The 27488-nt window shown below is 46.8% G+C and overlaps 1 protein-coding gene and 1 pseudogene across 1 annotated transcript in view; one reads left to right on the top strand and one right to left on the bottom strand.

Moving 5' to 3' along the window:
• SEC14L1 (SEC14 like lipid binding 1) overlaps positions 1-18423 on the bottom strand; it is a 75181-nt gene extending 56758 nt beyond the window's left edge. The window contains exons 1-3 of the mRNA XM_031657808.1: positions 18225-18423; positions 16658-16762; positions 15756-15848 (exon numbers count right to left, since the gene is read on the bottom strand). Of these exons, the coding sequence (XP_031513668.1) occupies positions 15756-15818 (63 nt within the window). The 5' untranslated portion in view covers positions 15819-15848; positions 16658-16762; positions 18225-18423. The remainder of the gene's footprint in view (positions 1-15755; positions 15849-16657; positions 16763-18224) is intronic.
• Positions 6835-6967, top strand: LOC116271193 (annotated as a pseudogene).
• Positions 18424-27488: the final 9065 nt, after the last annotated feature.

Below are 27488 nucleotides of genomic sequence, written 5' to 3'. Positions count from 1 at the left end.
AACAGTGGCTCATGCCTGTAATCCCAGCACTTTGGGAGGCCAAGGCAGGCGTATCACAAGATCAGGAGTTCAAGACCAGTGTGGCCAATATGGTGAAACCCTGTCTCTACTAAAAATACAAAAATTAGCCGAGCTTGGTGGCAGGCGCCTGTAGTCCCAACTACTTGGGAGGCTGAGGAAGAAGAATCGCTTGAACCTGGGAGGCTGAGGTTGCAGTGAGCCGAGATCGTGCCACTGCACTCTAGCCTGGGCAACAGAGCGACACTCTGTCTCAAAAAGAAAAGAAAAGAAAAGAAAAGAGGCCGGGTGTGGTGGCTCATGTCTGTAATCCCAGCACTTTGGGAAGCCCAGGCAGGCCAATCGCCTGAGGTCAGAAGTTTGAGACCAGCCTGGCCAACAGGGCGAACCCCCATCTATACTAAAAATGCAAAAATTAGCCAGGTGTGGTGGCTCACACCTGTAATCCCAACTACTTGGGAGGCTGAGGCAGGAGAATTGCTTGAACCCGGGAGGTGGAGGCTGCAGTGAGCCGAAATTGTGCCACTGCACTCCAGCCTGGGTGACAGAGTAAGAGTCTACCTCAGAAAACAAAAAACAAAAAACAAAAAAACACTACAGCCGGGCGGATCACATGAAGCCAGGCATTCTAGACCAGCCTGGCCGACAGGGTGAAACCGCATCTCCACTAAAATTACAAAAATTAGCTGGGCATGGTGGTGCACATTTGTAATCCCAGCTACTCAGGAGGCACGAGAATTGCTTGAGTCCAGGAGGCGGAGGTTGCAGTGAGCCAAGATCATGCCACTGCACTCCAGCCTAGGCAACAGAGTGAGACTGTCTCAAAAAAAAAAAAGAAAGAAAAAAAGAAAGAAAGCTATAAAATTAATTTAAATTTTAAAAATGTACAATACAGACAACAGCCAAAAGGTGGAAACAACCCAGTGTCCATCGATAAGTGAATGGATGAGCAGAATGTGGCAGACACAATTGAGTACGATTCACCCCTGAAGAGGAAGGGAATTCTGCACATGCTAAAACACAAATGAACCTTGAAGACATTAGGCTAAGTGAAAAAACCCAGTCACACAAAAAGTCAAGTACTGTGTCATTCTACCCATAAGAGGTGCCGAGTAGTCAAATTTATAGGGACAGACAGAATGGTGGCTGCCAGGGGCTGGGGAAAGGAAGAATGGGGAATGAGTGTTTCATGGGGACAGAGCTTCAGTTTGGGGAGATGAGAAAGTTCTGGAGCTGGATGGTGGTGGTGGCTGCACAACGATGTGAATTTAATTAGTGCCACTGAACTCTGCACTTAAAAGTGGTTACAGGCCAGGCGCGATGGCTCATGCCTATAATCCCAGCACTTTGGAAGGCCAAGGAGGGTGGATTATGAGGTCAGGAGTTCGAGACCAGTCTGGCCAATATGGTGAAACCCCATCTCTACTAAAAACACAAAAATAAAAGTTATGGCCAGGCACAGTGGCTCATGCCCAGCCCACATGCTTGTAAATATAACGTGGACATCGCTAAATAAACTCAAGAACAGCAATTTGGAGAAGTACATAAAGCAGTCTCCTTCTAGTGTATGTTAAATCCGTCACATGAAAACATGATGTAATAAGAGCCTATTTATACAGCCTGTTGAAAAAATCATTCCTCTGAAAAACTTTTAAATAAAAGTTATGGCCAGGCGCAGTGGCTCATGCCTGTAATCCCAGCACTTTGGGAGGCCAAGGCAGGCGATCACGAGGTCAGGAGTTTGGGACCCGCCTGATCAACATGGTGAAACCCCGTCTCTACTAAAAATACAAAAATCAGCCAGGCATGGTGGTGCATGCCTGTAATCCCAGCTACTCAGGAGGCTGAGGCAGGAGAATCGCTTGAACCTGGGAGATGGAGGCTGCAGTGAGCCGAGATCATGCCACTGCACTCCAGCCTGGGCAACAGAGCAAAACTCCGTCTCAAAAAAAAAAAAAAAAAGTTATAATGGAAACCACCCTCCTTTCTTCCTGTCCCATGTACTACAAATTCAAATGATGCAAATCCACACCAGGGGTTCTCTGGGCTGAGGAGGCATAAGAATCACCCGGAAGGCTTGCGAAGCCACAGACTGCGGGACCCACCTCCGGGAATTCTGACTCGGTGAAGAATTAGGATTCGGAACTCTTCGAATTTACATTCTAAACCAACTTTGTGTGAAGAAAATTCAAATGAAGGTAATAGGTGTTTGGAGAAGAGCTTTCTAAATATTAATGCCATAAATCCTGCAACATACCACTGACCACTTAAATCAATTTACTTCTTAAAATATGTACTTGTAGCTTTTAGTTCTGGCCTTGTTTTTTAATACACACACAAGCATTAAACTAGGAAAAAGAAAAGAAACATACACATTTTGTGATTAGGCCTACCTCACGTTATAGAATTATGAATTAAGAAAACAAGAATTATGTAATAACTCTTGGGTTTTAAATTTGGAGAAATCTTAAAATCAGATTACCATTCTACCAGAATCAAGAATTTTACTTAAAATAAATTTATGTTCCATAGGAGAACCAAAGAAATAGGATTTTGTATATACTTTGTATTCATCACTACAGGAGAAAAGCCACTCAAAACGCTAAGTGACACATAAACCAGGACACGCTTTTCAGGCAACTAGAGGGATTATAAGCTTCAGTTCACTGAACTATTTTACTCACAAAACATGATTTGCATCAGATTCTTTTGAACCATAAACAGTAAACACACCTGACCAAAAGACTATGTTCCAATGTAGCCTTTTTTCAAAATTTTCATTATGTCATGGGATTAGAGTAAAAAAAAAAAAACAAAATTTCACTGACAGAGTACAAGTGATGCAAGAAACAAAAACATAACACTGCAAGACCCATCTACTCTTCAGAGAAATTTTTTTTTTTTTTTTTTTAAGACTGAGTCTCGCTCTGTTGCCCAGTCTGGAGTGCAGTGGTGTGATCCTGGCTCACTGCAACCTCAGCCTCCTGGGTTCAAGCAATTCTCGTGCCTCAGTCTCCCCAGTAGCTAGGATTACAGATGTGTGCCACCACGCCCAGCTAATTTTTGTATTTTTAGTAGAGATGTGGTTTCACCATGTTGGCCAGGTTGGTCTCGAACTCCTGACCTCAAGTGATCCACCCGCCTCGGCTTCCCAAAGTGCTGGGATTACAGGTGTGAGCCACTGCACTTGGCCAAGAAATCCGTTTTTGAGGGCACGATGATTTAATTCTCACCCTGGGAACACTGGCAGTTGCAGGGAAGGTGACAGAGAGAGGCAGAGAGACTAGTGGAGTGTCAGGACCCTACAGCGGCTGCCAGTGCACAGAAAGGACTCTCTACCAGGAGCAACTGCACGCGGCCAGCTAGACCCAGCCCGGTGAGAAAGGAGGAGAGGTGTTCCAGGCAAGTATGTGGTCAAGGCACCAAGACCTGACAAAAAATGGTATACCTAGGAAACGGCAAGAAATTCGACACAATTAGACTGTGCAGTGGGTGTGGAGGCCTGGCCGTAGAGAGGAGGCTGCAGGGACAGGCAGAAGGCCAATGACAAAGGATTCTGGGAGCCAAGCTTAAGCTGGGAACCTCATCTCAAAGATGAGGTGCATGGACTGGGCAAAGTGGCTCACGCCTGAAATTCCAGCTACTCGGGAGGCTGAGGCAGGAGGGAGGCGGAGGCTGCAGTGAGCTGAGATGGTGCCACTGCATTCCAGGCTGGGCGACAGAGCGAGATTCTGTCTCAAAAAATTTAAAAAATAAATAAATAAAGACAAGGTACAGCCACTTCATTATTTGAGACTTGCAGGCAGCAGAGTCAGGTTTACAATGCACTGACCTCTCTGGCAGCAGCCCCGAGGAAGAGCAGAAGAGTGAGGGGTAGACTCAGGGTCCAGAGGCTGTTGTCGGGAGGAGTGGTCTGGGGCTAAGCCACCAAGGCTACAGAACAGCAAAGAGAGCGCCCATCCACGAGACATCTCTGCCAGCTCCCATCTGGGCACCACCAAGACTGAGGGGTGAGGAGGGAAGGCTGCCAGGGATGCCTGGGTTTCTGCTCTGTGGGTAAGGTACCTGTGAGGCCGAGCATCTAAAGCAGCAGCTCAGGGGAAAGGGAGAGCTTCCGAGTGGTGTTTTATTGGTTCGGTTTTTACTGGGGTGGGTGGGTGTGGTGGGTGTTTGTTTCTGGTGGGGTGTATTTGCTGCGCAGGCAGGAGGAGATGAGCTCTGTTTCAGAGGCATGAAATCTGCCTGGGACAGTGAAATGGAGATGTCTAGCAGGCAGATGGTTTGGAGTTTGGAAGCTCCTGGGGGGTATCTCGGGTGAAGATAAAGCTTTGAGATCTTTGGTTTACAAAGTGACAGGTGAAGCCACAGGTTTAAATGGGGCTGCCCAGTTAAGAGCCAGACAGCTATGCCTCAAAGAGCATTAACTGCTCATTAAAACACCTATTATTGCCAGAAAATGCAAAATATACAACTGGGGATCCCCAAACAGCAAAAGCAGAGGAAAAGGAACAAACCGTCCGTCTGCACCTTAATAAGGCAAGAAAGTGGAATAAAGAAAGTCCAAATCAGAAGGGGAAGGCCGCACACCTAAAAGGAAAAGAAGTAAGGATGCAGCCATCTACTGAAATATACAAGACATTTACAAACTGGATGCTTATCAGTACCTCAGATACTCTGCTGATACACCGGGCAGTACAGATCACTGAAAAACAGGTCAGATTTCTGAATGGAAAATGGATCCAATACATATAAAGATACACACAGCAATTATTTTATATATTGATCCATAATTACAGAGAGAGACTTTCCTTAAAAAAAAAAAAGGGGGGGGGGGGGGCGGGGAAGGGCCCAGCAGAGTCCTCCCTCGGTATCTGTAGGGGACTGGTTCCAGGATGACCCTCCAATCCCAAAACCCGTGGATGCCCAAGTCCCTGATATAAAAATGGAGAGGCATTTACATTTTATATTTAACCTACACACATCCTCTCATATACACAGACACACATCTTTTAGATACAGGGCCTCGCTCTGTTCACACAGGCCAGAGTGGCACAGTCATAGCTCACTGCAGCCTCAAACTCCTAGGCTCAAGCAGTCCTCCTGTCTCAAGTCTCCTGAGCAGCTAAGACTACGGGCATGCGCCACCACACCCAGCTCATTTTTCAAAAAATCTATCATACAGACAGGGTCTTGCTATGTTGCCCAGGCTGGTCTCAAACTACTGGCCTCAAGTGATTCTCCCGCCTTGGCCTCCCAAAGCACTGGGATTACAGACGTGAGCCACCACAACCAGCCCTCCTATATATTTTAAATTCTCTCTACATTACTTATAATACAAAATACAATGTAAATGCTATGTAAATAGTTGTTACATGTATTTTATTCATATTACGTTTTATTGTTACGTTGTTTTTATTGTTTCTCCTGAACATTTCTGATTCATGGTTGGTTGTATCTGTGGGCACAGAACACGAGGATACAGAGGGCTACTGTCCTCTTAACATCAAACTCTATCTTTCAAGAAAATTACAACGCAGTATATGCTTCTTGTTACAACATGCCAAATAATTCCACTAGAACTATACAAAAGTGTCTGCTTAACTAGCATACAGGTCAAAAATCAAGAGAGATGGATCAGTTATAACATCTGCCAACCAAAATCCTCTCTACGGTGAACTTCTCTGGGGAAGCTTCCCCAGGCGGCCCAATAGCCCTATCCAGAGATCTAATAAAACAGACAACAGAAAAGGGCAAGGACTGACTGCCCAGCACAACTGGGCACCTCAGACCACAAACACCACCCACCTCCTCAACCCTAGGCCAGACTCCTGCCAAGCGCCTGCTGCGTGCACTACACAGAAACGCTGCCAATAAATTAATCCCTCTCACCTGCTTTCAGTACAAAATATGAGGACCCATTCAGAGGGTTAAAAAGTAACTATAAAAATAAATAAATAAGGAGTAACCATAAATAGAATGGCCCAGTTTAATTTGGGAAAAAAAAAAATCTTGCATCTTATTTGCAACTCAAAATTACATAGAATAATCCTAGGAAGAAGAGGGGAGCAGCTGGTTTTAACTATTAGTTTCCATCTCTGCCAGCAAATGTTTAAACGAACTGCTAGCCAGGCTCGGTGGCTCATGCCTGTAACCCCAGCATTTTGGGAGGCCGAGGAGGGTGGATCACTTGAGGTCAGGAGTTTGAGACCAGCCTGGCCAACATGGTGAAACCCCGTCGGTACTAAAAATACAAAAATTAGCCGGGTGTGGTGGCACATGCCTGTAGTCCCGGCTACTCGGAGGCTGAGGCAGGAGAATCGCTGGAACCCGGGAGGCGGAGGTTGCAGTGAGCCAAGATTGTGCCACTGCACTCCAGCCTGGGTGACAAGAGTGAAACTCTGCCTCAAAACATAATAATAATAAATACATAAAGAGAACTGCTAAAGGGTGGCTGCACTGATTTAATTTAGGTCCGCACCTTCTCCTTACAACCTATTTGCTATAAGGAACAATTAAACCAGCAAAAGGTTAAGGTAACTGAACAGGACAAATGACCCAGTTTCTCTAACAAATCAATGGCATGAAAGGAAACAAAAGGAAAGGGAGAATGTTAGAGAATAAAGGAGACCCAGGAAACATAATAACCAAATACAAACGGTTTTATTTGAAGCAGGATCCAAGCAACTTACAAAAGACATTTTTTAGACAAGTGAGAAAATATGAACATGGACAGTGCATTAGATGAAATCAGGCATTATTATTACTTTTGTTAGGTGTGATACCAACATGGTGGGTTTTTTTAAAAAGGAAAAAAGGCTCTTCGCACAGTGGCACTATCATAGTCAATGACGTTTACCCGAGGCACGATTATTGCTAATTGAAAACTTCCCAATACCACAAGACAACTTGCAATAGAGCTGGCACTGACCATTTCCTTTTTCTTTTGAGATGAAGTCTCGCTCTGTCGCCCAGGGTGGAGTGCAGTGGCATGACCTCAGCTCACTACAACCTCTGCCTTCTGGGTTCAAGCGATTCTCCTGCCTCAGCCTCCCAAGTAGCTGGGATTACAGGTGCCTGCCACCACACCCGGCTAATTTTTGTATTTTTAGTAGAGACATGGTTTCACCATGTTGGCTAGGCTGGTCTCAAACTCCTGACCTCAAATGATCCACCCACCTCAGCCTCCCAAAGGGCTGGGATTACAGGCATGAGCCACTGTGCCCAGCCTGCACTGGCCATTTCTGACAGTCTCTATGGAGATTGAATATAAAAGGTTTTAAAAAAAAGTCCGCCTTAGTAATCTTAAGCAACAGGAATATAATTTCAAATTTAAAAAAAGAAAAAGAAAAATTAGCTGGCACGGTGTGAGCCTGCAGTCCCAGCTACTCAGCAGGCTGAGGCAGGGTTCCTTGAGCCCAGGAGTTCGAGGCTGCAGTGAGCTATAATCATGCCACTGCACTCCGGCCTAGGTGACAAAGCAAGACCCTGTCTCAAAAAAAATAAAAATAATAAAAGCAAAAGGTTAGAGATGCACGTTGAAGTATTTGTCAACCAATTAACAAGACACCTGAAATCTGCTTTAATACACCAGGAAAGAAAAAAGTGGGGAGAACTGATAAAAATATTGGTAAGATTTTGTTTTGTTTTTTAGAGACAGGGTCTTACCATGTTGCCCAGGCTAGTCTCAAACTCCTGGCCTCAAGCCATCCTTCCACCTTGGCCTCCCAAAGTGCTGGGATTACGGGCATGAGCCACTGTGCCAGGCCCGGCAAGATGCTGATAACAGTGAAACTGTGTGGTGGGTAAATGGCATTTATTATATGATTCTCTCTACCTGTGTATGCTTGAAATTTTCCATAAAACAAGGTTTTGGGGTTTTTTGTTTGTTTTTATAAAACCAGGTAAATAAGAGAGGCAAGAAGCTGAATCTGATCCATTTTATTTCTCCTTGAAATATTTTCCTACTGCACCACAACTGCCTTCACTCCAGCACATTAAAAACACTTGGATACAGCTCAGGAAGAGCATGGGGAAAACCAGCCGGAACGCGCAATGTTCAGACGGAATACAAGGGAAAAGGTCTGGCTCTGTACAAAGCAGCACGTAATGAAAGCTCACTCTAATTGTCCATTTTCAAAACCAAGTAAATCTGACTAATTACACCCCAGCTCTGATTAAATGCAACAGGACTCACACGATGGCATTCACAACTTTATAAATGAGGACAGCACAATCTCCCACTAATTGGCCAGGTCCTTTTATATATCATCAGAGAAAACGGAACATTTCCCTCCACTTGTAGACTTGAACAAAGTTGGGTTTTAAGACAGCTACCCCAAAAAGTAGACTGCTTATTAGTTTGGGTAAAAACAAATTCTACTGCACATTAGGCTGCTGGAAGATCTAAGGATACCTTGATGAATGAAAAAGATGTATTTCAATATCACACCTAACCATCAGAAACTAAAAAAACCGAATCAGAAATACAAAAAGGCCCAAGGACGAAATAGAGGATGAGAGAAAGAAGATGTGCTCTGAGAAGATGAACGACGGACTGAAAATATTTCCTAATAACTAAAACAATGCTGAAAATCTGATGTGCACAGGACCTCAGAGTTAGAAAACAACGTTAGAGAAAAGGGGACAGGCAGCTCAGAGAATATTCAGGCAAGGAGCGGGTGGGCAGATGGATGGTTTCTGAACACAGCTAGCTGCCACGAAGATGGAGAAAGGGCAAAGCAAGACCTGTGCCCCCTGCCCAACCAACCAGAGGAACAACATGGGCACAGCTCCACGTCAGCAAGTGTTCTCCCTCGGCAATTCCACACTCCAGGAAGGCCCCAATTAAGGAAAAGCAGGATCTCCTCGCCCTGAAGTAGGATACATGAGTCGCGAGTCCATCCCGGGATCCCTCACGTCTCCCTGTTTTGTATATGAAATTGGAACGGATGAAATAGCTTCAGTGTAAATGCCTATTTGATGTAACAGAGATACACGTTCATAGTCATTTACTCACTTATAAACTGATTCAGTTACCCTGGCATTTGGAGGTGGGATGGGGCAGGGTATCTGGAAGGCAGAGGGGGAGGCTGTGGCACCACCAGGTCACTGTCGCCTACCCTCACCCCTGCTGTCTGTCTCACTCCAGCACCTCCTCACAACAGTCGTACACTAGTCACCGGCCTAGTAGGTTACAGAGCTGGTCTGTGGCAGGCACAGATTTGTATCTGGCCTCAAAGCAAATCTCTTTTTCTTCCTTCCTCTGGTCTTAGTGGGAAGACATGAGACACCTGAGAGGAAAGGGGAAAAAACCCCAAATGCCAGAGTACAAAACAAAATAAAGCAAAAGGATCGGGAGAGCGAAACAAATTCTGCTGTACTTAGGCCGTTTAATCAACAGCTGTGGTTAGTCCGAGAGCACTGCCCGTGGGCCAGCCCCGCTCCGCAACCAGTAGTATTTAAAACCAAAACAAAACCTATACACTGCTAAGCAGGTTTTTTGGTTATTCAACCTGGAAAAGCACACCACTTAAACGGCCATGAGAGTGTTTACCAACAAGGTTTTGCAACATTTATGAAAATTAAAAACAACAACAACAAATTAGCCAACTTTATCACAAAAGGGCTTTGCTCCCAGGTGACGCACTGGTTAACTGAGAGACCACAGCGTGTTACTTCTGTTCCATGTAGAAAACATAAATCCCTTGTCTGAAAACAGAAGCAGAGATGCACTTTATTTCCTTATTTATTTGTGAAACAGGGTCTCGCTCTGTAACCCAGGCTGGAGTACAGTGGTGTGACCATAGCTCACTGCAGCCTTGACCTCCTGGGCTCAAAGGATCCTCTCTCTTCAGCCTCCTGAGCAGCTGGGACTACAGGCCCACCACCATGACCAGTTATTTATTTTTATTTTATTTTTTTGTAGAGACAGGATCTTGCTGTGTTGCCCAAGTTGGTCTCAAACTCCTGACCTCAAGAAATCTTCCCACCTCACCCTCCCAAGTTCTCAAGTAACTGCACTACAGACAGGTGGCGTCATGCCCTGGAGATACAGTTTAGATCTGAATGTCCACCATTCACCAAGTCCTCATCCTCACAGTTTGTGTGAACAAGTCACACACATCTGCATGCCTACAGACTATGTCCTTAGCACCCGTGCTTGGGAGAACAAGACAAATAACAGGCAAGGTCACTGCCCTGGAAGGACACACAAAATAGTTGGAGAGCAACACTCAAGAGGCTTTGTGAATAAAGAAACTCCCACTGCAAGTGAAAGTACCTAATACCGACTCCAACGTTAAGAATGTATCCTGGGGAAGGGAGAGAAACATGAATGGAGTCTTCAGAGGCATCGGGGAGGCGGGGAAGGACAAGATGGGTAAGATCTGGAGAGACAGATGGGGAATGGCAAACATCTGAGGCAGAGAAGTCTGAAAAGAAAAAAGAAAAGAAGGGGCAGGAAACGGCACTGTGTGTCCGGGCCAACGGGAACAAGACAGAAACAAACGTTCAAGTTCAAACTGGGAAGTGTGCATAATTATGAAATAAGGTTAAACGGACCGGGCAGAACACAGCCACAAAGGGCCTTGCCGAAAAAAGCACAGGAGCTGAGATGTGCGAGGACAGATAACAGGAAAGCCTTCAACACAGGACAGACACAATGGAAAGTGTGTGGCAGGGGAGCGCAAAGTGACCTATGGGATGGAAGACGTAAATGCGCAAAGGAACAAGGGACCCCTGGTCTTTCCCTGCAAAGAGAGGGGCTTACGCTGCAACGATGGCAGTGCTGGGATAGACAGGGACAGAACCAGGTACCTTGGTTCCTGAAGGCACAGTCTAAAGGGTGTGTCTGTTGAAAGGACGGAGACACTGAAGGGGTTCCTGGAGAATGCCAGCACTCCTAGAGCACAGTGAAACTGGGATGAGGGAGAGGAAAGGAGAGAGCAAAGAATGAGGTGACCGCATCTGCTGTGTCATGGAAAGCCCAGGCAGAAACGGCACTGGACAGGGCGGCAGCTTCTGGGATGCACAGGAGCTAGTGGAGCCTATTCGTGTGTTCCCACCGGTCACAATGAGGACAGCTGTCCTCAGCAGAAGACAGACCTGAGTCCAAGCCATCGTCTCACCTGCGGCTGTCACCACAGAAATTGGCTCCAGAAGGTGGCCTCTCATGTTCTTCCCTCTCTCCCACAACTCTCCTTAAGGGCTCCTGACCTTGACCTCTCCCACCCTGCCCTCCTACACTAGGTGGCCTCCCGCCTCCTTCATTTTCCCTTTGAAGCCTTTATTAAGGAGCCATTAACATGGGGGGAGGGGGGGAGTTGCATTTGACCATGTTTAACTTTTAAAGTTTGTGCTTTATCTTAGAAATTTCCAAAAGAAACACTTCAACTCAAGCACCCTAGAATTATACCTCCCACTCTACGTTCCTAATCTGTGGGATCATATCACTATGCCCCCATGAGATCGTAAAGCCTTTAAGGCACAATCAATCAGCGTGTTCTTCACTGATTCATTTCTCCTCCCCACAAGCCAGGAAGCGTAGCCCTTTTGTTAAAACTGATCAAACTGTACACCTGACATGTGACCATTTCACTGTATGTAAATTATAACTCAATTTTAAAATGAGTCCCTCACACCTTTGTCAAAACACAGGACATGCGCAACCATCCCACCAGAAGGTTCCCAGTGTGCCCTCCCTGTCAGGTGTGAGGCTTTCGTTTGTGTGTGGCCAAGAAGTTTTGATTTCTCTTTCCTAAAATGTTTCAGGTACACATCCGTGGGTAGGAGGAAGAAGCACAGTATGAGAAAAGAACACCAAACCCCAGAATCAGATCTCGGCACTACCTGTGTAAGTTTCACCACCTCAGCGTCTCGGATTCCTCGCCCTCCTTCCCAGGGAGGGTTGAGCTAGGTGATTTCTCCAACTCGCTGAAAGCTCTGACATTCTGTTTCTGGGCTGGTATCTAACGAAAGAACACCACGCAAATGCCTACTGAAAAACCTCCACTTCAATTCTGCCTATGTAAATATCACTGAAGCGAGTTAATGAGAACTTTAACATGTTTTTTTTAATGGTACTGACCTCAAAACAAATGGTAAATTTTCATTAAATCAAGTGAGATGCAATTAACATATCTGACCCGACTGTGTACCTATTTATACTCGACACTTTTTACCTAAACAGTTTTCTGGCAATACTAAATTACAAGTAAACTCTTGGTTAAAACAAACAAACAAGGGCATTAAGTTGAGTGGGTGGCATTTTTCCCCACTCTCTCACCTCACAGGACTCACATAAACCAGGACTTGGACCCACCTCCCGTGACTGCGTGCCGGGCACCTGCCCGCCACTCCTGACGCCATCATGCATTCTAGTGAGGCACGTTCGCTTTCTGACGTGCTCACAAATACGTCGGCGGAATACAGTTCCGTTCTCACCTTAACTGTATCTATACCTCTTTCCTCACTCTGAATGCTGAACTGGAAAGGACATTTTCAGGTTAACTCATTTTACTGTTTTCCTCAATGAGAAAAAAATAAAGCAAATACTGAGGATTTTATACCATACAACTAGAGTAAGAAATGTGAGCAAAACACACCACACAAACATCACCCACAGTCTACTCCTGGAAGGAAAAAGGTAACATACTTCATTTTCGGATTTCAAAATGTTTTCTTTATACTACAGGGTGGAAGAACATACATGCGTGTGCATGCGTCTGTGGGTTTATTTATTTATTTATTTATGTCTAACAATTCAAAAGAAAATTTCCTGAAGCTGGTGAGGCAAAAAGAAAAGTTTCTAACTAGTAAGTTTTAAATCATAAAAAAAAGGAGAAGAAAGAAAAAGAAGGGAAATTAACCACTACCTCAGAACAAAAATTTTAAAATGGTTTAATTGTAAAAACTTGGTGGCAGCTCAGAATTTGAATTTCGAGTTCTGTAAAGTCCTGCATAAACCGGCAAGGCAAACGTCACAATTTTGAAAATAGTGAAGTAAGGGAAATAAGGAAGTCCAAACCATAAACAATCCAAACACCTCCTCTTTATTAAATCTAACGTTTGGCAAAGAAACCAGCCTTTGCCTCAAACTATGAGGGTTGCGTGAAGCTTTTTAAGTCACACTCAAGTGTTTTGGAAAACATCCGCCACTCCACCCAACTCTCTGTCCTGTGTCCACCCCGGGCCATGGGCAGCCACTCTGCCTTACCCGGCGCTGCCCACTGCCCACAACACCAACGCCTCCTCCCCAGCTCCACCAGCCCAGCTCACTGAACACGGGTCAGGCCTCCCACCCAGGGCAGACAATCCGCAGGCTAGCCAATATCCTCAAACCCAGGGCCAGGGCAGGGGTGGGGGTGGGGAATGAACTAGATCAAGTTTCTCTCAAGGATGTGAACTATGAAATGTGACAGGAATTGGTCACTTAGAAACTGAAAGAATGCAACAAGAAATGCCACAGAGTTGAACTGGGGCCAAAGGGCTTTTGGACAGCTAAGCAAGTCCTCCAGCTGAAGCCACAAGGAAGGGAAACCAGGATAGAGCAAAGCAGCCAGCTGGTGGCGGGGGAGAAGGCTCCAGCACATGGAGCCAGGCACAGTCCCATGGGGCAAAATCCTAGACAAAAACTGTGGCTGAGGCCCCCAGAGCAGCGAGGAACCTCCCTCCACCACCAGGCTCTGAAGCTCAGCCCATCCCAGCTCGAATTCCCGGATTCCTGTGCGATTCCTATCACACTATACATGTTCCCACTCACAAAACTCCTTCCCAAGCTGGCTGGAGAGAGTCTTTGTCGCATACAACCAAAAGCCAAAACAGCGCAGATAACATGCAAATGGCAAACATGGTAAGTCAACAACATAAAATACTCAACAGCCCTAGTTACACATATTTAAGAGTAACACAGAACTTCTTACCCACACACACAAACCAAAACCTCATACCTGAAAGGGAGGGCACACCAAGGAACCTTCACGGGGGATGGACGCAAATGTCCTGTCTTTTGACAAAAGTGTTAGGGATTCTTTTGTTAAAATTGATGAAACTGTACACCTGACATGTGACCATTTCACTGGATGTAAATTATACCTCAATTTAAAAAATGGGCCAGGTATGGTGGTTCACACCCATAATCCTAGCACTTTGGGAGGCCGAGGCAGGAGGATCACCTAAGGGCAGAAGTTCGAGACCAGCCTGGCCAACATGGAGAAACTCCATCTCTACTAAAAAAAACAAAAAAAAAATTAGCCAGGTGCGGGGGCAGGCACCTGTAACCCCAACTGTTCGGGAGGCTGATGCAGGAGAATTGCTTGAACTCAGGAGGCGGAGCTTGCAGTGAGTCAAGATCATGTCATTGCACTCCAACCTGAGCAACAAGAGCAAACTCCGTCTCAAAAATAAAAATAGGCCAGGAGAGGTGGCTCACGCTGGTAATCTCAGCACTCTGGGAGACTAAGGTGGGTGGATCACCTGAGGTCAGGAGTTCGAGACCAGCCTCACCAACAGGGAGAAACCCCATCTCTACTAAAAATACAAAAATTAGGTGGGCATGGTAGTGCAGGCCTGTAATCCCAGCTACTTGAGTGGCTGAGGCAGGAGAATGGCTTGAACCCAGGAGGCAGAGGTTGCAGTGAGCTGAGATCACGCCATCGCACTTCAGTCTGGGTGACAGAGCCAGACGCCGTCTCAAAAGAATAAATAAATAAAAATAAATTTTAAAACAAACCCTCTCATGTAAATTGTTCCTATAAGAGGACTTTTTGTTTTTCAAAACTATTGATCTAGATAAATCCCACAAACATACACTGAGCAGAAGCAGCCAGCTGCTAAAACACCTGTGTTTCTATTTATAGAAGGAACAGAAACAGGTAACAGTCCCCTGTGTGTTAGGAGTCAAAACAGTGGCTCACTTGAACCAGGGTGGACTTCTTCCTGGGTCGCCTACGTTCTGGTTCCTGACTTCCTGACCTTGGTGCCAGTATCCCAGGTGCGCTGAGTGTGACACACGTGTTTTCATCAGGTGTGTGCTCATGAAAGACACATTCTCCTGCCTGTATCATATTTTCTGGTATGTATATCTTAATAATAACACAAAAGAAAAAGGAAAAGAAGGAATACCCTACAGTAATCTAAAAATAACTGGAAAAGGTTTGCTTTGCATCTAGTAATATGCTTATTTTCAGTCAAATTCTTCAGGTAAATAACAAAGAAAATTAAGACTTTACCCCATGTGTGGAATTCTAACTGAACTCATGGATTTGATACTGGGGGAAAAACTCATTCAGCTGAGTCATTTGAATCAGGTGAGTAAAACTCCATCGCACAGTGCTCAGTTCTAACACTACCTAAAGTGAATTCACCCACAGGCAGAGCACTCTTCCACGTGAGCAGCAGAGACCACACTCCACATCCCTTTGCTGCTCTAACAAAGAAAAAAAAGAGCACAATCCCGAAGAAGTGGTGCTTAGAATCCCACTTCCGTGTGTTCAAAGGGAGAATTAACTTCAATTCATACATTACCCTGAGGTGCATTTTTTTAACGCGCAGATTTTTATTTTCAGAGGCTTACATTTTAAAAACATTTTACACACTCTCGATACAGTTCATAAGCATAAAAACAGAATAAGTACAAGTGACGCCATGGAAACAAACAATAAATCTATAGATCATCAAATTCTAACACCGTATTTTATAAATAAGAAGCCAAAGAGTAAATTGAAATGTCAAGTACTTACAGCCATAATTAATTCAAAGGGGTATTTGTACACCCTCACTGGCGACTGGTATTTCTGCACCATGATTGAAATACAACAGCAATCCTCTCACACCTGCAAAACATAAATATATGTGATAAATAACCACAGAGCAGAAACAAATTATTAGTAAGTTTGCACTGACACATCATACCACATTCTAACGACAGAAAGAGACCACAATAGGTCATAATTCTATGCACATGAAAATGAAAAGATGATATTTAAATACACAAGGGCAGGGGGAGGTAATTAAACGATAAGAAAAAGCAAACAAAGTGCAATGAGGCAAACAGTACTGGTGTGAGAGGGGCTCCAATCCCCTCATCGACTTACTGGGATTCGGCATTCATTACATGACCTGACCTGAGTCCTTCCCAGCAATGAACTGTTATGATTCTATTATTCTAATAACCAACATAATTAGTGCTTGGATCATTTTCTCTTAAACAACTTCTACCAGAAGCCAAATAAAAATGATCTCGTGTTAAGATATTACCTCTGGGAAAACAGAAATAAAACTGGAAAAAAATACTACTGTATCTCAAATTATGGTATACTCCTCAAAAGCTAGCTTCAAAGGAAAAGTGTCAATTCCTATTTTCTAACTGTGTACACTACAGCTTTGGCGACCTGTCTTCAAGTGGCAGAGATGCCAAGTACTCTGGCTAAAGAGGCTCCACTGAAATCTCTAGCCTCAAATAGCTACTATCTGTAAGGAATCGGTTAAATGTTCACACCTAATTCACAGTAGGGGAGCCATCCTTACGGGCACAATCATTCTCTAGCGTCAGCCTACATGGTTTGCTCTAAGAACACACTTGGACTTGCCAGTCCTCTGTCTCCTCTATTTAAAGTGAGAAAGAAAAATCGAATGAGCCTACCTGTCTTGTTGAGGATAATCATTAAGAATGGTATTTTCCGCTGAACATGGTGAGAGGATATTCAAACGTATAAAACTGAATATCCTCAAGGAGCCCAAAGTCTAGCTGTTAAAAAAAAAAAAAAAAAAGACAGATTACAAAGATATATTTTATTTCAGAAATTTCCAAGATTCCCTTTTTTTTTTTTTTTTTTTTTGAGACAGGGTCTCTCTCTCTGCTGCCCAAGAGTGGCACAATCTCCGCTCATTGCAGCCTCCACCTCCTGCGCTCAAGTGATCCTCCAGCCTCAGCCTCCCAAGCAGCTGGGACCACAGGAACACACCACCATATACTTTCTTTTGTAGAGGGTTTCCCCATGTTGCCCAGGCTGGTCTCAAACTCCTGGTCTCAAGGGATCTGCCCACTTCAGCGTCCCAAAGTGCTACGATTATAGTCATGAGCCACCGCGCCCGGTATTAAATTCCTATGTATAGCACTACGTTTAAACAGTTTTGGAACTTTCTCTGGTATGTCTGGCATACCTCTCAGAGGAGGAGGTCATGGTGGAAACCACCACCATCTGACAGTGTGAAAGCGGCTAAGGAATAACTCTGGGTGACCACGAGTAAGCCATTTGCCTTCCCTAGGACTCAGTTTCATCTCTGTAAAATGAGGTTTTCGGGAAGATGATCTTGAAAGACTTCCACCTCTAAAATCATGAGAATCAGAGCCAAACTCCCAAGTTCTCCAAACTCGACTTGAAGCTTTCCTAATATTGATCTTGACTGCGGGACTGACACATCCTGATGTGCTGGGACCACGTTCTTTTTACTTCTGCAAACCTTACAGTGTTGGTGCACAGTGGGAATCCAATCATCTTTTAAAAATTTTATTGGGAAAATTAATTTTAGGGTTATCTCCCAGATAAGAGGACGATCACCGGGTACAAACAAGAGTGAGGGGAGGAAGCAAAAAAGCGTAATGCTCGTTTAAGAAACTATAACATCCATTCAGGATTCCACCGCCTGGTAGAACTGGCTACACTCACTTAAGAACCTGCTAATTCACGAGCTTGTGAACTACAGCCAGGTCCCAGCTGCCGATGCTCTGGTCCAGATAAACGCCCTACGCGGGCATCCGGAGTGACAACGACCAAGTGGCATCCAGGACCCGGGCGGTTTCTATTGCATGACAATCGCTGTTTAAACAGGAGCCAATGGCCAGACCCACTGAACGCATCCCGAGCAGGCTCGAGGGGCGGCCAGCGCCCGGGGCCGCTTAGCAGGGGTCCCGCGCGGCTGCGGGGAGAGCGGGGCGGGCACTGGCTCCGGACCCGAAACTCCGCTCTCAGCAAAAAGCGGCTCCCGGGAGCTGGAAGCCTCGCAGGGTGGGGGCGGGGGCGAGGGGCGAGCAGGGGGGCGGGGGCACAGCCCGTTTCGGGCGCCGAGGGCAGCCGGGGCCGGGGAGGAAAGGGCGCAGCGGGCGGGCGGCCGGGAGTTCCGCTGGGCCCGTCCGAGAGGCGCCGGACTCCACGGAGACCGGGACCGGGGCAGGGGCGCACTCGGACCCGCCGCGACGACGCGCCTACCTCTTGTCAGAAAGGCCGGGCCTGGGACGCGGGGTGGCGAGGGACGCTCATACCGGCGGCTCCGCTGGGCAGTCGCGGTTCCACTGCTCGGCGGCCGCAGCTCGACCGCCGGTTCCGGGGAGGGGGCCGGGGAGGCGGGAGGGGGAAGGGGCGCGGCGAGGGCACTTGTGGTTGTTACGGGTGACGGGGTGGGCGGGGCCGGGCGCCGGTAGGGGCGCGCGTGCGCGGCCGCGACCGAGGGAGCGGGGGCGGGAGCGGGTGACGGTTGCTAAGGAAGGGGAGCGGGGGGTGGTGACACCCTGGGTCCCAACTGCGCAGGCGCGAGCTCCAGACCCGCGGGCGTGGGAGGAGCTCGCAGAAGGCGCCGGCCCTGACGCACGGCCTGTTAGGCCCGAGGTCCTAGTGGACCGCCCAGTTTTGCGTCACGTGTTGGGGGGCGGGGCAGGGGTGGGACTTCGCGAGTAGCGGGCGGAGGCTGAGTGAGGCCCCTGGGGACTGCCAGCATGCCTGAGAGGGGTTCCGCCGAGCGGGAAAAGGGAAGTCGGCGGGAGGTTAGAGCCACCGAGGCCCTCCCGCCTGGCTGCTGCTCTGAGGCCTGCCTCTGGTCGGTCGCCCTGGCGGCTGCCCCCGTTCTTCCTCATTTCTTGTTGACTGTTCACGAGCACCAGCCTCCTCGCGCGCAGTGCCCCGACCGCATTCTCGGCGACTAATGGGGAGGAGGCGGACGCCGGTGCTGCGCGGCCCAGGGCTCGGTAGGGCCCGGGTGGAGCCCAGCGGCATTCTTGTCAACACATCCAGACGGCTCTAGTGACGGGCCGCGGGCTTGAAAATGAGACACGCGCCCAGGGTCTGCCCCTCGGAATCGAGGGGTCCTCGGTGGGGTTGCTAAGGAGCTCGCGAATTTCAGCAGGAGAGCACAGTCGAGCACAGTCCAGCTCCAATTTTCAATCGGGTGCACTGAGACATTTTGGGGTCCTTAAGAGGAGCTCATGACCAGAAAGGGGCACCTCGTATGTCCACCCACACAGCAAAGCTGGTTTTATAACCAACATGCAATTTCACCGTCAATGTCACTGTTGTTCCGTTCACATTAGTCACCCTGGGTGGCTGTACATTTCATGCTGCCATTGGACAGAACGTTTTTGGGCCTGTTTAGGAATTTCCATCAAAGCCAATTTGCCAGACACACAAGCAAATCATTCATGGCCTCATCACCCCTTGTGTTCCACATCAAACCATCATCTTCCAGCTTGGTCACCCACATTATTCACTACACTCAGTCTGACTGGCTTTTGCCTGTTTGTGGAAATCACATCCACCTTCAAAAGATGCTTTAAGGCTGGGCGCGGTGGTTCATGCCAGTAATCCCAGCACTTTAGGAGGCCAAGGCAGGTGGATCACCTGAGGTCAGGAGTTTGAGACCATCCTGGTCAGCATGGTGAGACCTCGTCTCCACTAAAAATACAAAAAGTAGCCGGGAGTGGTGCCAGACGCCTGTAATCCCAGCTACTCAGGAGGCTGAGGCAGGAGAATTACTTGAACCTGGGAGGTGGAGGTTGCAGTGAGCCGAGATCATGCCACTGCACTCCAGCCTGGGCAACAGAGCAAGACTCTGTGTCAAAAAAAAAAAAAAAAAAATTTGACCTGACCTGATGAACTTCTAGATGTAACCACCAATTTACAGGAAGTACAGAATAGAGGAACATGCTAAATGACACCACGAAAAACAACTGGCAAAGTACAGACTGTGGGAAACAGTACAAGACAAATATATTCTTTATCAAATTCCAAAGGAAAAAAAGAGGGGAAGGGTCAATCTACAGATTAAAAGAGACTGGCAAATTTGTTGAGCCATACATTCATTTATGATTTGCAAGCTTTTATATGTGTATTATACTTCAATTAAACATTTTGAAGAAAAAGCAGACTTGAGACATCAACCAATCACAAAAAACTTTATTTCCTTTTTTTTTTTTTTTGAAACGGTCTCACTCTGTCCACCAGGCTTGAGGGCAGTGGTGCGATCTTGGCTCACTGAAACCTCCGCCTCCTGGGTTCAAGTTATTCTCCTGCCTCAGCCTCCCGAGTAGCTGGGATTACAGGCGAGTGCCCAGCTAATTTTTGTATTTTCAGTAGAGATGGGCTTCACCATGTTGGTCAAGCCGGTCTCAAACTCCTGACCTCGTGATCTGCCGGCCTCGGCCTCCCAAAGTGCTGGTATTACAGGTGTGAGCCACAGCGCCCAGCCCGCCAACCTCCTTCTTGTCTGGGGACTAAATTGCCTTTGTAGAACTAACTTTAGCCACAAGATTAGAAATTATGGTTTAGGAGTCATGCAGCTGGAGGCTACAAGATTCTGACCCTCCCTAAACTGCTCCTAAGATCAGTGCTTGAGACATTTTGCAGATCCTGCACTTGATGGCTCAGCTGGTACCACCCAGATCAACAAACTGGCTCATCTGATCTTGTGACCCCCCACCCAGGAACTGACTCAGCACAAGAAGACAGCTTTGACTCCCTATGATTTCATCACTGACCAATCAGCACTCCTGGCTCACTGGCTTCCCCCCACCCACCAAGTTGTCCTTAAAAACTCTGCTCCCAGGCCGGGCGTGGTGGCTCAAGCCTGTAATCCCAGCGCTTTGGGAGGCCGAGACGGGTGGATCACGAGGTCAGGAGATCGAGACCATCCTGGCTAACACGGTGAAACCCCGTCTCTCCTAAGAAATACAAAAAACTAGCCGGGCGAGGTGGCGGGCGCCTGTAGTCCCAGCTACTTGGGAGGCTGAGGCCAGAGAATGGTGTGAACCCGGGAGGCGGAGCTTGCAGTGAGCTGAGATCCGGCCACTGCACTCCAGCCTGGGCTACAGAGCGAGACTCCGTCTCAAAAAAAAAAAACAAAAAAAAACTCTGCTTCCTGAATGTTCGGGGAGACTGATTTGAGTAATAATAAAACTCCAGTCTCCTGCACAGCCAGCTCTGTGTGAATGACTCCTTCTCTATTGCAATTCCCCTGTCCTGATAAATCAGCTCTCTCTAGGCAGCAGGCAAGGTGAACCCCTTGAGTGGTTATACTATCATTCAGAGAAGGGGGTTAATTGCCAAGATGAGCAATCTTTGTTATAATAAATGCTTTTTCATGAATTTATTGAGGCAAACAGTGAAGGCACAGACTGGTTTACAGTCTAATATTCCTGAACGAGAATCTCCTGGATCAAATAGTAAGTCATGCTGACCCAGAGGTCTTAGGTCTCAGTCCTGCTGGCTAAGCTGTGTGGATGCAGGTGGTCTTATTCCTCATCATCAGGACAGTAGGCCCTGAGATAGTCTGAACTCAAATCTCATGTTGAATTGTAACCCACAGTGTTGGAAGTCCAGCCTGGTGGGAGGCATTTGGATCATCAGGGCAGATCCCTCATGCATGGCTTGGGCCATCCCCTTGGCCATAAGTGAGCTCTCTCTGAGTTCACATGAGATCTGCTCACTTAAAAATGGGTGGCACCTCCCCCTACTCTCTGGAGCTTCCTCCCGCTTTTGCCATGTGACCTGCCTGTTCCCCCTTCTCTCCTTCCACCAAGAGTAAAAGCTCCCTAAGGCTTCACCAGAAGCTAAGCAGATGCCAGCACCATGCTTCCTGAACAGCCTGTGGAACCTCTTAAGCACTATTCGAACATATAATGATACTAAGAAATTATTGCTTTCTTGTTGCTGAGCACGGTGGCTCATGCCTGTAACCCTAGCACTTTGGGAGGACAAGGCAGGCGGATCCCCTGAGGTTGGGAGTTTGAGACCAACCTGATCAATATTGAGAAACCCCGTCTCTACTAAAAATACAAAATTAACCAGGCATGGTGGCACATGCCTGTAATCTCAGCTACTCGGGAGGCTGAGGCAGGAGAATTGCTTGAACCTGGGAGGCGGAGGTTGCGGTGAGCCAAGATCATGCCATTGCACTCCAGCCTGGGCAACAAAAGTGAAACTCTGTCTCAAAAAAAAAAAGAAAGAAAGAAAAGAAAAGAAAAAGAAAAAAAGAAAAAAAAAGAAATTATTGCTTTCTCTTAAGAATGCCAATTAAACCTTTTTTCTTTATAAATTACCCAGTCTGAAGTATTTATTTATAGCAGTTCAAGAATGGCCTAACGCGGGCCCCTTCTGTATTGCTACTTTGCCATCCACACAATGTGTCTTCCCTCTCCAGCCAGCAAGTTGGAGGAAAAGGTGAAGAAGAGCAAACCTGCTTCCCTGATGAACACTTCCTTGGAAATGATGTGCATGTACGAACAGGCGCGCACACATGCATGCACACACATAAGCACACATACATACTTCCCATTGGCCAGAACTTAATCACATGGGTACACCAAAGAGCAAGGAAGGCTGGGAAATGTAGCCTGTGCCAAGTGACCACGCACCCAGCTACAAACTGTGAGTTCTGTTGCTAAGAAAGAAGCAAAGGATGTATGATATTGGTGGCAACTAACAGTCTCTCTCATCAAGGATATAATCAAACTATTAAAATGTAGTGGTAATGTATGTTTGAAAAATTTCAAAAGAAGGAAGGACAAAGAAAAAAGAAAGGAAGGAAAGGGAGGGGAGGGAAAGGGAGTGCAAGGCAGGGCAAAAATGAGAGAAAGGAAAAGAGAAAGAAAAAGAAAGAGAAAGAAAGGAAAGGGGAAGGAAAGAGAAGAAAGAAAGAAAAAGAAAGAGAGAGAAAGAAAGAGAGAGAGAAAGAAAGGAAAAGAAGGAAGGAGACAGAGAGAGAGAGAGAGAGACAGAGGTGCGAGGTACATGGCTTATACCCGCAATCTTTGGGAAGCCAAGTTGGAAAGATTGCTTGAGCCCAGGAGTTCCAGATCAGCCTGGGCAACATAGCAAGACCACTATCTCTACAAACAATAATAATAAAAAAAAATTAGCCAGGCATGGTGGTACATGCCTGTAGTCCTTGTTACTCAGGAGGCTGAGGCAGGAGGATCACTTGAACCCAGGAGGTCGAGGCTGCAGTGAGCCCTGATTGTGCCACTGCACTCCAGTCTGAGAGACAGCCTGAGAGACACAGCAACACTGTCAAGAAAGAAAGAAAGAAAGAAAAGAAAGAAAGGAAGAAAGGAAGAAAGGAAGAAAGGAAGAAAGAAAGAAAGAAAGAAAGAAAAAGAAAAGAAAGAAAGAAAGAAAAAGAAAGAAGGGAGGGAGGGAGGGAGGAGGGAGGAGGGAGGGAGGGAGGAGGGAGGGAGGGAGGGAGGGAGGGAGGAGAGAGAGAGAGAGAGAGAGAGAAAGAAAGGGGAGGGAGGGAGGGAGGAGGGAAGGAAGGAGAAAGAAAGAGCATTTCAGAATAAAAGAAGTCTATATACAGTGTGATAAGTGCTAGAAATGAGAAATAGGGACAGTGCTATGGAGCCAGTTTCTGGGGAGTTGAGGAAAGCCTCACAGAGCAGACACAGTTGAATAGGGAGGGACATACCCAAGGCTGAATGACGTTATTGGTGGGAGTATGGTATCACTCAGATGCAAAGAAAACCAAGAGCAGAATTCTAAAGAACTCCAGCTGTTAAGAGTCAGGATGTGAACAAGAACCAGGGAAGGATGCTGATAAGCAGAGAGGTGGAAGGAGAACCAGGAGAGAGAAGTGATGTCCTGCTCCCCAACAGTGTCAAGTGGGGTCAACAGAGTCAAAAGATGGGTAACAGAAGGAGAAATAAGACAGCTCCTGGGCTTCGGTAATAAGAGGACCTCTGGTGTCCTTGCTAGACATGAATTCCCCAGGCTTCAGGGACAGAAGATAGATAGCAGTGGGTTGAGGAGAGAATGGAAGCCGGGACAATGAGTGTAAACACTCAAGCCAATGTGACAGGACACAATCTTTTTACAAAAAAAACAAAAACAGAACATAAGAATTGTTTGCAGCTGGACACAGTGGCTACCGCCTGTCATCCCAGCACTTTAGGAGGCTGATGTGGAAGGATTGTTTGAGCTCAGGAGTTCAAGACCAACCTGGGAAACACAGTGAGACCCTGTCTCGACAACAAAAAAAAAAATTTTATTTTATTCATTTATTTAATTTATTTTTGAGACAGAGTTTTGGTCTGTCACCCAGGCTAGAGTGCAGTGGCAGGATCTCGGCTTACTGCAACCTCTGCCTCCCTGATTCAAGTGATTCTCCTACCCAGCTTCTCAGGTAGCTGGGATTACAGGCACGCGCCACCACACCCAGCTAGTTTTTTTATTTTTTGTTTGTTTGTTTAAGTAGATTTGGGGTTTCACCATGTTGGCCAGGGTGGTCTAGAACTCCTGACCTTAAGTGATCACCCGCCTCTGCCTCCCAAAGGGCTGGAAATACAGGCATGAGACGCTGCGCCCGGCCTCAACAAAAAATTTAAAATTTAGCTGGGCATGATGGCTCACATCTATAGTTCCAGCTACTTGGGAGGCTGAGCTGGTAGGCTGAGCTGGTAGGATCACTGGAACCCAAGAGGTTGAGGCTTCAGTGAGCTATGATCGCAGCACTGCACCCCAGCCTCGGTGCCAGAGAGAGACCATGTCCCCCAAAACAAAAAAGTGTTTGTGTGTTGCATGTTGTGTTCAAGTGGCACTGCTCCTTTCTCTGTTCTCTGAGCTAATAGTGTCATCCACAGGCTGAACAGGATGGAGCCAATGCTGGGCAAGGTAAGTGACGTCAGGTAACAAACAGTGAAGGCAGGTTGGTGGGACCACAGTGCTGCATCAAAGAAGAGAAGGCTGCTACCCTTGTCTTGCAGCACACCTCCTGTCTTCCTCAGACAGGATCCCTTTAAAGTCGAATTACGAGAGTGGGCACTCTGAAACACTGTGACTGTGCCCCTCGCTTCAAGAGCACTTTTTTTTTTTTTAAGACCGAGTCTCTCTCTGTTGCCCAGGCTGGAGTGCAGTGACGTGATCTTGGTTCACTGCAGCCTCCACCTCCTGGGTTCCAGTGATTCTCCTGCCTCAGTCTCCCGAGTAGCTGGGACTACAGGTGCTTGCCACCATACCTGGCTAATTTTTGTATTTTCAGTAGAGATGGGATTTCTCCATCTTGGCCATGCTGGTCTCGAACTCCTGACCTATGTGAGCCACCCGCCTCAGCCTCCCAAAGTGCTGGGATTATAGGTGTGAGCCACCACGCCTGGTGCAGAGCATCTTTATTAGTGAGCGCTCCTCACCTGTATGTTGTCACCTCTCTCGGTGAATGGAAGCCTTGATGGGTGCCGGATAAAGGCAACACTTACCAGGTGCTCTTGGGACCGAAGCACAGGATTTCCAAGAGTTCATAGCAAGACACTGAGTTGCTCAGAGAAGCCGCCATTAGGAGCCTGAGTCTGAAGCTGCCGTTCCACCTGGCCGCCTCAAGCTGACCTCAGGACGTGGTATCAGCAGGTTGGTCACACCTGCACAGGCACCGGCAGGTGGGCAGAAGCATCGTGGCAGGACATCTCCGCCCGCAGGATTAACCTGAGGTAGGGGCGCTGTTGCTGGGTCCTTGGGCCATATCGTCTCCATTGCTCTTAGCACGATATTAGGAGTCACTGAAATTTCAGCCTCCAGAGCTCAACCTCTTCTCCACCGTAACAAAAGCAGCATGGGAATTTGTGGCATAAGAGGACTGCAGCCAGGTGCAGTGGCTCATGCCTGTAATCCCAACACTTTGGGAGGGTGAGGCAGGAGGATCATTTGAGCCCAGGAGTTCCAGAACAGCCTGGAGAACACAGTGAGACCTGTCTCTACAAAATAAATAAATAAATAAATAAATAAATAAATAAATAAATAAATAAAAATTAGCCGGGGGTAGTGGCACTCGCCTATGCTCCCAGCTATTCAGGAGGCTGATCCTTGAGTGGGAGGATCACTTGGGCTCAGGAGTTTGAGGCTGCAGTGAGTCATGATGGCGCCACTGCACTCCAGCCTGGGTGACAGAGTGAGACTGTCTCAAAAAAAAAAAAAAAAAAAAAGGATTGGGGGTATAGTTTAGGGGATTGTCACTCCAAGAAAGACAGTGGAAGGCAAGTAACAATCTTACACTAAAATGTCACCCTCCAGAGCCCAACCCCTTCACTACCACAGCAAAAGAAACAAAAGATAATGCTTAATAATCCCTTTAAACAATGCTGAGAGTCAGGGCCAGCTAATAATCTAGGCTGTGCCAAGAGACCAGGGGCACTTACTCCTTATTTTCTGGTGGCCTTATACACCCTGGCATGTGTGCTTCACTTCAGTCAGTTACAGGGACATGTCAGAGCCCGTGCTGGGGAGATACGTGTTTAATGCACGCAGACTTGCCCAGGCGTAGTGGCTCATGCCTGTAATTCTAGCACTTTGGGAGGCAGAGGTGGGTGGATCACTTGAGGTCAAGAGTTTGACAACAGCCTGACCAACATGGTGAAACCCCATTTCCACTAAAAATGCAAAAATTAGCTGGGTGTGGTGGTGCGCGCCTGTAATCCCAGCTACTTGGGAGGCTGAGGCAGGAGAATCGCTTGAACGCAGGAGGTGGAGGGCGCAGTGAGATTGCGCCACTGCACTCTAGCTTGGGTGACAGAGCCAGACTCCAGCTCAGAAAAAGAAAAAAAAAATCCACATAGAATAAAGGCCTAATAAAGGAAGAGACCACTTTGGCATTTGGTAGTAAAAGAGTTAAAGACAGCCTTGCAAGGCATGACTGATTCTCCTGACATGGACCATCTGGCAAAGTTTCCAGCCTGAAAAAGTACAGAAAATGTAGGTCACCCTACAGGCACAATTTCCTAATTGAGCCCTGGCGATAATCCAGTGGCCTTGAGCTAACACAGTGCACCATTCCTGACCTGGGAAAACTTCAGGCCAAGAAGTTGAATCTGCAAAAGTTATCATCCAACCTTCCATATTTCCAAAATATTTCATTTCAATCTGGAGAAGCAAAGTCCTATAACGAGTTGGTTTATCTACCTAAGAGTCTTCCTTCTTTCAGGACACCCTTTGTACTACTAGCAGAATTCTCTCTCAAAAATACAAACTCATTCCCTTGTGCAAAAAGTACATTGACTACAGAATTAAATTTAAACTTCAAAGCCTACCATTCAAGATCCTCTGTAAATCTTATCCCCAACTTCCGTTTGTCCAGAATGATTTTATATTCATCTCCACTCTATTTGTTTATTCATTCCTTTGTGGATTCAACAAACATTTATTCAGCACCTTAATTTACTCTGAACACAGTGAGCACTGGAGTATAGAAAGATCCACTACAGCCGGGTGCGGTGGCTCACGCCTGTA

This window comes from Papio anubis, chromosome 17 (genome assembly GCF_008728515.1).
Source record: "Papio anubis isolate 15944 chromosome 17, Panubis1.0, whole genome shotgun sequence".
Taxonomy (NCBI): domain Eukaryota; kingdom Metazoa; phylum Chordata; class Mammalia; order Primates; family Cercopithecidae; genus Papio; species Papio anubis.
The sequence above is the reverse complement of the archived record's forward strand: the minus strand, read 5'-3'. Positions and strand labels throughout refer to the sequence as shown.